The sequence below is a fragment of the Micropterus salmoides genome, unplaced genomic scaffold (genome assembly GCF_014851395.1).
Source record: "Micropterus salmoides isolate LMB-PRFRI ecotype aquatic unplaced genomic scaffold, ASM1485139v1 Ms_hic_scaffold_866, whole genome shotgun sequence".
In the NCBI taxonomy this organism is placed as follows: Eukaryota; Metazoa; Chordata; class Actinopteri; order Centrarchiformes; family Centrarchidae; genus Micropterus; species Micropterus salmoides.
In genome coordinates this window covers 1-10,378 of record NW_024044644.1, presented here as the reverse complement: position 1 = coordinate 10,378, position 10,378 = coordinate 1, and the positions used below count along the sequence as shown (strand labels likewise).

Below are 10,378 nucleotides of genomic sequence, written 5' to 3'. Positions count from 1 at the left end.
AACCCATTCTTTAACAAGTTGGTGTTCTTTGCTGGTTTTTCATCCTTCTAACACTTTCCTATTCTTGTGTTTGTTCTGGAATAAAGTTGAAAACTAATAAATAAATAGCACAGCCAATGTGCATTTAAAAATGTAAAGCTGGTGGCTTTTCCTTCCTCTAATTTAATTTTCTTATAACATTATTATGCGTTGATGTTTTCTCTGTTTTCTTGCAGTGATGCTAGTATCCAGCAGAGGGAGTCTTGTTATTTATAAATGAACTGACCTTCCAGCATGATGTGTGAGACAAAGTATAAAGTTTATACATCATGGACTTGTTCTAAATGAAATGGTTGTCTAGCTGTGTGTTTCAGCAGTAGCAGCTGTGCATGTACTAGAATCAGTCAAACAGACTTTTCACAACCTGTAAACGCATTTTTTTTTATTATAAATGATGTAAAGGCTCAGCAAATGTTTTTACAAACCATTAATATCAATCAAATCAAAGCTTTTTATTAAGGGCATGAGGACACACACCCTGTCCAAAGAACATGCAATAAAAACAGAAAAACAGACGCAAGTTATACAATGCCAATATCCCACCAGAATTCTTACCCAGTCCCACCAGTATACATATCTCTTCTGTTAACTAAAAGCGAAATTGTAAGTAAGATACATGACTTGAATCAATTCCAAAGGAATGTGAAATTCTTGAAATGTGAGCTGCTGTGAAGTGCTTATAGCAAAGCCGTGCATGGATTTCTCAGTTTCTTCCAACGTTAACTTCTGTTCCCTACTTTCCTTCTGTCTTCCCCTATAATCCATCCTCCGTCTCTCCTCCCCTTTTACCCCCCTTCACCCGCTCCCCTCTGCTCTCTACTGTTCTTACTTCCCAAAGAGCAGCTTCAGAATGAAGAATGGAGGAGAGGAGTGAGGAATCATTGACGTTCTCTGTCAGGGTCTTTGCTCTGCAGGAGGAGGTGAGGGCCGAGGAGGAGAACATGGAGACACGTGAGGAGGTAACAGTGGAGGCTGCAGAGGGCGCACTTTTATATACTGCTTATATTTTCCTATCTGCTGGGTTGTGACTTTATAAGACGCATTTTATGTAAATAAACCTGGCGTAAGTTCTGAGTTTAAACTAATCAAACTCTGCTGCTATGCTGTTCTGCGGCAGCTCCAAAACTAGTCTGTTCTGGTTTAATGCAAATGGATCTGAAAGGCACATAAAATGCACAAAATGCAAAAAGATAACATGACCATGCTGAGCCAAAGGCTGCATATATATATATATATATATATATATATATATATATATATATATATATATATTTACACTCACCGGCCCTTTATTGGGTACACCTCTTCAGTTGCTTCTTAACACACATAGCTAATCAGCCAATCACATGGCAGCAACTCAATGCATTTTGGCATGTAGATGTGGTCAAGACAATTTGCTGAAGTTCAAACCGAGCATCAGAATAGGGAAGAAATGGGATTTAAGTGACTTTGAACGTGGCATGGTTGTTGGGGCCAGACAGGCTGGTTTGAGTATTTCAGAAACTGCTGATCTACTGGGATTTTCACACCCAACCATCTCTAGGGTTTACAGAGAATGGTCCGAAAAAGAGAAAATATCCAGTGAGCGGCTGTTGTGTGGACGAAAACACCTTGTTGATGTCAGGGGAGAATGGGCAGACTGGTTTGAGATGACAGAAAGGCAACAGTAACTCTAATAACCACTCGTTACAACCAAGGTATGCAGAATACCATCTCTGAACGAATTTGTCTTTGGGGCCCCTTAGTACCAACTGAGCATCGGTCAAATGCAACAGCCTACCTGAGTATTGTTGCTGACCATGTCCATCCCTTTATGACCACTGTTTACCCATCTTCTGATGGCTACTTCCTGCAAGATAATTGGTTTCTTCCAGTGTTGTGTAGTGCCAGGAGCACTAACAAACCAAGCTGGATCCATTTCCTTGAAAACGACCCCTCAGAGGTTAAATAGCTGGGACTTCCTGCCAGAAAAGAAGAAGCCTCTCTAATGAGAAACAAAAGTAAGTCCAGCTGACCTTGATTTTAACCCAATTTCAGTGGACAACTTCACCCACAGTGATAAAGTACATTTTTACATGTGACTTTGTTGCAGATATGCAATTATCTGCATAAACCTGATTCCGTCAGTCATCAAAGAAATCAGTTTTTTTGTGTGCATTATAGCCTATAAAACATTTGACAAACGGAGATGTTGGATTATATTCCTGGTTTACCTATTTTAAAGACTGTGAGTTTCCCTACATTTGTATTCACCCTCAAACCAAGTTTTTCTTTTCTTTTCGCAATGATGAGACTAAATTGCTGTTTCATTTTTAAATCATTATTTAGTCTGACATCATGTTCATTTAAACAGGAACATTGTTTGGAGCAGGGACATTAGCGATCTAAGAAATATTTTGTAGGAAGATGACAATCTTAATCCCTCCTATTTAGCTCTGATCAGATCAGTTGTTATTTCCGCCAGTGAAACTGCTTTCAATCACAACTCCAGACCTGTTTGAATCTCTGAAAATATCAGAGATGTCTGCCGCAAACCAGAGGCTTGGAACCAGGAGAGATCAGCCACAAGATTTGTTCTTTTAGCTAATACGTGCACATCTTGCAGTTTTACTACACTTAAATCCAGAGTTTTTACAGTAGTTCCCACAATCCTGTTTTACCACGTGCCTTTCAGTAAGTTTGTTTAAAACACAGAAAGTGGCAATGTGATGAAAAGACATGCTGCTGTTGGTAACATACGCCATCACTGTAACATAGAAGGTGCTCCTAATATGTCTTTTTGAAGCCGTGGTGTAGTGATAAGACATTATATACCTTGCTAAAGGTTATTCTAGTTTGTGCTACAGACATTCAAATGTCTGATGGTTGAGTTAGGTATTATTAATCAAGCTTCTTGCGTTGGGACAAATGGGACTAAAATTGGCCCAGCAAAGATGCAGGGTCATCCATACTTATTTTTATCCCAATGCAATGTCATCTGGCCTATCCAAACAGTTACCTGCAAGTGCACATCCCTGGTAGAAAGTTATGTAGTGCAAATAAATTCTGCTGTTTACTTTAAAATTGTTGAGACAGAGGAGGAAATGATTGGTCTGAGTATGGAGGAAGCTCCAGTGTGCTCCAGTTTAATTACATCCACTAGATTCTGGACCAAAGACCCGCCATCCATCCACTACTATACCTGCTTGTCTTTTGTAGACTTACACTATCACAGCCAACTGTCATACCTCAGGATTCCTCCTCTTTGCCAAATTTAGATTTTGGTAGACTGTGGGGTTAATATTAAAAGTAATTTAAACACGAAAGCTCATCATACTAGATCTGGTCCGGAGTAATTTGGTTGGGTCTGAAACGTTCTTGTGCTCTGTGACATAACCCAGTGTGTTGTGTTCTGAAGGAGGTGCAGGTCCAGGAAGGGATGAACAGGGAGGAGCAGGTCAGTGTTTGCAGACAGAGAGCAGAGCAGGAGCTCACACTGCTCCTCACCACAGGACTGGAGACTCAGCTGCTCACTGTGCAGGATGGTGAGCGCACACACACACACACACACACACACACACACGCTGAAACGTGCCACGCTCGCTAAGTTAGAGCAGTGGTACTCAAATATTTTCATGTCAAGGACCCCCAAACTGAAACAAATTAGACCATGGAAATGGCTTTTTATTACAAAAAATGTATGTAACCAATGACAAAATAATCACACAGTCTAGTTGTAAAGTCGTTGCGTTACTTATGGTAATTACTTATAGTGAAAATAAATGATTCCCCTTTTTTGCTTGGGACCCCCTCGAACCCTCTAAAGGACTCCTGGGAGTCCCCGGACCCCACTTTGAAAGCCACTGATTTATTGATTCCAGGAAGAGGCTGTAGTAGTGGAAAAAGTGTGTGCCAAAAGTTCAGTGTTGAGATAGGACCCAACCAGAAATGGAAAGTTAGTCATGACACCTCATCATTAATAAAATCAGATATCCATAACATACATTTCACTGTTGTGTGTTGAAGATCATAGCTCATCAGCGATGGAAGTTTTTGTGCATTGAGTACTTTTAATACTTTAAGTACACTTTTTGCTGGTTATACTTACATAATTATACTTAAGTAACATTTTCCATTGTACTTTTACAGTGTTGTATTAGTACTTTTACTTCTGGATCTGAATACTTCGTCCACCACTGATAAAATGTAAATGTGTTCTCAGCCAACAGAGCATCAGTCTTCCAGTTTACTGTTTCCAAGGAGATGGACTGCTGCCAGGTCGGACGGCAGTCCTTCCTGGTCTCCTTTGGCAAGTTGAGTTTTCTGCTGCAGTTCAGAACTCCTGCTGGTTTGTACAGTATATTCTTAAATTCATACTGCTTATCCAAATGGGTTTGGTTGTATGTCATGAACTCGGGAAACATATTCTCTTTGAATCTGCAGATCTGAAGAACTTCCAGCAGTTACTGAAGAGAGGGGATGATGAAGAGACTAAGAAAGGTTGCACAGAAAGAGATGAGAGGGAAAACAGAGATTCAGAGAGAGGCAAAACACCTTCTAGGAGACATCCCCCTATGTTTGAATCAAGAACTGAAAATGCCCCTACCCTGGGTACCTACCAGGTAAGCCACTTGTTCACTCTGACTTCACAGGTGCTGGGGATAAATAAATCGGTTTGAACAAGAATTTAAAATACATGTTGTTCATTGCTGGATTTGTGTTTAGTTCCACAGCTGTCTGTCCCAGCAGCAGTCTCTGCTTCAAGACTACCTGAGGATCACCACCTACCAGAGAGCCATTTTAAACAATGAGACCGACTTCAGAGACAAGGTGCTCATGAGCTCCTAAAGACTGTTGTTGGAGACACTGGCTTTATCCTGTTTATATTATAAAATGCTCCTCCACTAAGTATGTAAATTCCATCCATGTATAAATGATATAGCCCACAGGTTTCCTTATCCCTGTTAAAAACAGATGTATACAGTCAGGTACATAGTGTAGTAGTCAAGTACAGTTATTAATTTTTATTGAAATGTATTCAAACAAGCCAGTAATATACAGTTAAAGGATTATTCCAATATGTTAGGCCTCTTCATTAGTTATGATAACATGTACTCAAAGTAATTGCTATGTGATTTTTTCCAAAGCTACTCACATCTTCCTTAAACACATTGGGAGTAATTTAGCTTTCAGTTTGCTGAAAGGTAGTTCAAACCTCCAAGCCTACAATTAGTACACCTGAACAACAGCTGCCTGCCATATCTCCTAAAAGAAGTCTGGTGGATCAAGAAGCACAGTCAGTCTAACAATGAAACAGGCTGTAAAACAGGTTAATCAAAGTTATTTGGAAAAAAAAATAAACACAAACACAAAGTTTTGTTAGCCAAAAGAAAATAAATGATGGGAGTCTTCACAGTGGCCTAGTGGTCCACAGCTCGCAACAGCGACGTCCCCACTTTAAATACATCAGGTCATCCCATCATCTTACATCACATTTCCTCTATTAAATAAAATGCAAAGACAAGACAAAAAGGTGTTTCACAGCATAACACATTTTCTTCTCTTTTTTTGTCTCTGTAGGTGGTTCTGGATATATGTTGTGGTTCTGGTATTCTGTCCTTCTTTGCAGTCCAGGCAGGAGCCACCAGAGTGTATGCTGTTGAGGCCAGCCCCATGGCCAAGTTTACACAGGTCAGTAGATTTGAAGCCTTCATCTTCCATTTCTGTCATTATACTGTCAGCCTTAAAATAGTCTAGGTATCTGATATACACAGGTTTTAAAAGCGCAGAAATGAAAGCATTGTTTGAGTAAATGTAACTAACCTACAAGCAATTTATGAAAACTCCAAACTGTGAGCTCACATGCAGATTTCTGAGAGTTATGTTAGTGTGTGTGTGTGTGTGTTGGCATTGATAGAGCCTAAAAAGAAACCACAGCAATGCACTAAATAGCACACACAAACATAGAGTACATACATCACATGCAGAGCGTGGCATTCTGGGGAGTTAATGGGTTGCGGCAACATCTGGCCCATTCAGTAGGATAGGGGTTGCAGAGAGATGCTGATGCACACAGTACTGGGCTTAGACGGATATATGGGGATTATGTCTGCCTTTTATTAAATAGTGGACATTAGCTTGGTGTCAGATTTAACTGCTCCACACCATATCCAAATAAATGGCATATTACAAAGGGATTTTGATGCTTCTAGTTATATATTTCCAGATTTTGGGAGGTCTCTTTCCAAAAACAATGTCCCTGTCATTCTGGATAATCCACAGAACACAGTGTCCACAGTTCTTACTGGAAATTCATTTTGAAGAAACGGTCCCTATAAAATCTGCAGACAATGTGTGTCCTGTGGATTGTCCAGAGGAACCACAACATTGTTTCTGGAAAGACATTTGATGTTGAATTAAATTATTCAATGTTGTTGACACCACAAACCAAATCCCATTTGCATCCATTGTATTTGGGTAGAGGCAGAAATCTCAAATTCCCAGACAAAGCTGTTGCACAGTTCTCTCTCTCTGCAAAGAGAGCGAACAGAAGAAAGATCTAAAACAACTCAATTTTGGTGTGACCACCCTTTGCCAAATAATGATTTGATTTACATTTTCTTCTGTTCACTCACTTTGCATTTTGTTAATTGATAAATATAATCTATTAACATGTCTATTTTTGAAAGCATTCTTACGTTACAGAGTTTTCCCACACCTGCCTAAAACCTTTGCACAGTAATGTATATTAGGCATTCAGGGCTCTAGCAGATCAACATGACCACTTGGTATCATTATGGTTTTGTCTTTCTATTGAAGAAGCAGAAGTAGGGCTTTCTGTTCATCTCTCTGAAACTTTTTGACCACACCTATTTAAAAACATGGACATACAGAAATACACTTATGGATTGGGTGATGTTGAAGTGGTGTTAAAGTTGGAGCTCATAGTTAGTAGGGGAGACGGGGGATGGTTGTAACACATCCAAAAAAAATGATGGTTTTGACACAGCCTGTATCAATCAATTTTAGATGTTTTAGCAACTTTGGCACTGTGCTTTGTTCTCAAGTGCAATGACAATGTGCTGCTGCTGCCACTTTCATTCCCACCTCTGATTGGTTTTTCTCCACAGCTCCTTGGAATTTTAGTTTGAGTCACCCCGTCATGCCAAAATAATGGACAAAACGTGATTTGTTGAAGAAGTTGAAACCATTCAAATTGGTGACCACAATACAAAGCTACAGTTTGTTAGATTATCTGGGAGACTCTCATGTTTCTATGTTAAGTAACATTGAGGATTAACGGAAACATAAAATTGAATTGGGAAAAAGCACTTCTGGAACCAGTGACTCCTCCACTTTGCAACTGCACCAGTAGAAGAATTAGTAGTGAATCTTCCTAAAATAACATCTTTCACTCATCTCAAACATAGTTTGTACAGTTTTATTCTAAATGGGCTCTTATTCAGATAATTTGTGTAATTGAAGTCGTACGTGTGATGCTTTAAAGTAACTGAATTACTCTGGGTTTCAGTGGTAAGCTTTAGGATGCGTTAATGTATACTGTAGTTGAGAGATCTACCTTTCTTCTTCAAAATAATGAGACATTTTCAGCCTTCACTAGACTCTAGTCCAATGTATGTATGTGGAGGAAATCGACAATCTTTAGTAGTTATGTGGTTTTTATAGTGTGTTTTAATGCAGTACATGTTCACTGTCTCCTGTGCAGATCCTGGTCCAGAGTAATTGTCTGTCTGAGCGGATCAGGGTCCTAGAAGGGGAGGTGGAGGAGGTCAGCTGTCCTGATATGGTGGATGTCATTGTCTCTGAGCCAATGGGATACATGCTGCTCAGTGACGGACTCATGGAGAGATTCTTGCATGCCAGGAAATGGCTCAAGCCCAACGGTAGGAGTAGAGAAGCATCAGGGATGCAGGAGGGCGAAAGGTTGATATATAATATATAAATAAATAAAATACTCAAATCTCTAAAATGGATGTCTATTTTGGTTTTATATGACAAGTAGGAGATAACTCCACATTTGTGTTTAATACTCACCATGCTTTGGGACTTTGCTATCTTGACTTGGCACTTGGCTTACGAGTTACCGGTCTTGACTTGGAACAAGTTTTGTTTAACCTGGGTTGGGACTTAACTTTTACAATCTTAACTTTGTACTGGTTTGTATTGACTTGGCAACCCGTTCTGACTCCCAAGTTGTCACATATGGATGCATGGTCAAGACCCAGTGGCGTCATGCACTGGGGAGCCCCTTAGGGTCATAGTTTCGCCGGGGAAAAGCCCTGTAGTGTCAATTATGAACTCTAAAAGGAAGGTGTTGGATATTTAACAGAAAAGTCAGAGTGAGGAGGTGGCTGGATTGGATGGTGACCGGACTCAACCACGATACCGGTGTTCATTCCCTGTGTGAAACAAAAAGTCAACATTGAATCTATTTTTATTAGGTTATGCAAGTAGAGTACAGTAAAACTTCAATTAATAGCTGAGTCCCAAATAGCCGCCGACCTCCTTTGCTGGCCTGGCGCGGGAACACGTTTGACAAATAAACGCAGGTCTCCATTAAACGCCTGGTCCTGTTTTTTTATAGAAGTTCTTTGGATGTTTAAAACCTCTTAAACCCCACTGGGTCACCTGCTTTAGCTGCTTCAAAGCTTTTAAGAGCGTTAATACAAATATTAATGTTTAAACAATATGTCAGTATGGACATGCTGCACATCGTTAGATAGTCCACAATTCTATTGTTCAGTTCAAAATTAATCCAAGCTGTGAATCCTGTCATGTGAGGTCCATCGCTCTCCGTCTGCTAACTTCTGCCACACTTTTCTCATCCTGCACCCTGTTGCTGTTTTCCTTAGGTTGCTGCCTTCAAAATAAGAGTGCAAAAGCCTGTCTGTCGGAGCTAGATCAAACGAATGACGTGTATTTGATATAGTATTTTTTATACAAGTAATATTCATACTGTTTGAAATAAACTGTTTTCATAGTAGTTTCAGTTTGTGCAAAAGGAATTAAAGGCCTGTCCCATATGGACGCCTGCCCCAAATATAGGCGGGTCAATTCAGTGATTTTAGCAAATTGTCAGGGTTTATTTCAACCTCATGTTCAATGTTTCTGTCTCTCCGTTTGGCTCTCTGTCTTCCATGTCTCTATATCATTCTCTCACCCTCTCTCCAGGTCTGATGTTTCCCTCCTATGGTGATATTCATGGCTCCCTTCAGTGACGAGCAGCTCTACTTTGAACACTACGCACGAGCTAGTTTCTGGTCTCTCTCTCACACACACACACACACACACGCATAAACATAAATCCATGCATGAGGACGCAAACACACTGGACCCCTTTTTCCCTTAGTCTCTGTCTGTCTCACACAGACACATGTTCCCAGTGTTCGACCTCAGTCAGGCATGTTTCCTGTTGGGTGTAAAACGCTTGGGTTCAGTCCAGTCCTGACTCATGCAGGCCAACTAAGGGTTTGACTGATATGATCTTTTGTAGGCTGATAATTTAGGGTTGAGGCTGAAGTTTTGTTTTTCCAGAATTTATTCTTTGATACAGGATTTGGCCGTTGACGGGACATTATAACGTTGTGACCCAGGGAATAATTGGTCAAACATATTTAAGGGATGAAAAATATATAAGGGAAGAAACTGGCTAAAAAAAAAATCACTCCTTGTTTATTAGATTGACAACCACATTTTTGAATTTACGTAGAATTAGGCTAATTTATAGTGAAATTCAGCGATGATCTGATAAAAAAAGCAAACAAATAGCCTCAAAACACGGGGCTATGTTTCAGGAAAATTCAAGAATCCAACAGTAAAATATTCTATGACTAGACTTTTCATCTTCTTTGACATTAAAGCTAAAGGTTGTTATGCAGATGTTCTGTCAGGGCAGGTAGAGTCCATTAAAATGAACCCCCTTGCATCATTTACACAAACTTTCCTATTGAGACATCCTGTTCCACAGTACCTGCAGGTACCCGCATGCGGTCCCCACAAGTTTCTCTAAAGCTATAGAGCAAAAACAGCCTGTGTTAAAACTGCAGTTGAAACAAGTTAGCATAAGATTGCCCTGATCGATCCAAACTCCATTCAGAAAACAGGTATTTCAAAGTTGTTTGCTTGTCATCCCTCTGACAGACTTGACAAAGCATGAATTTATACGTTTAACAGATCGGCATCATGATGTAGTTATTTCGGCGCTAGTATGATCCGTTTATTGCAATGAAATCTAGGGCTGGACAATAAAATAATAACAACAATTTTCGTGATACAAGTTTTTCAATAACAATATAACAAATGTTCAATAAATTTTAGATTTATTCACTTGAATTATACA

At 39.7% G+C, this 10,378-nt stretch overlaps 1 protein-coding gene across 1 annotated transcript; it reads left to right on the top strand.

Annotated features, from left to right (window-relative positions):
• The first annotated feature begins 857 nt into the window (after positions 1-857).
• LOC119894707 (histone-arginine methyltransferase CARM1-like) lies at positions 858-9,257 on the top strand. Its single transcript, XM_038707368.1, has 8 exons — positions 858-998; positions 3,437-3,563; positions 4,241-4,366; positions 4,462-4,640; positions 4,744-4,848; positions 5,599-5,709; positions 7,745-7,922; positions 9,211-9,257. The coding sequence occupies exons 1-8, from the start codon at positions 897-899 to the stop codon at positions 9,255-9,257; spliced, it is 975 nt and encodes a 324-aa protein (XP_038563296.1). The 5' UTR covers positions 858-896.
• The last annotated feature ends 1,121 nt before the right edge of the window (positions 9,258-10,378 follow it).

What these genes read in the sequence shown, in the direction of transcription:
- LOC119894707 (XM_038707368.1), top strand. Translation starts at nt 897, where the DNA reads ATGGAGGAGAGGAGTGAGGAATCATTGACGTTCTCTGTCAGGGTCTTT. An exon ending in ACATGGAGACACGTGAGGAG is followed by an intron (nt 999 to 3,436) that starts GTAACAGTGGAG and finishes TGTGTTCTGAAG; the next exon opens with GAGGTGCAGGTCCAGGAAGG. An exon ending in GAAATGGCTCAAGCCCAACG is followed by an intron (nt 7,923 to 9,210) that starts GTAGGAGTAGAG and finishes CCCTCTCTCCAG; the next exon opens with GTCTGATGTTTCCCTCCTAT.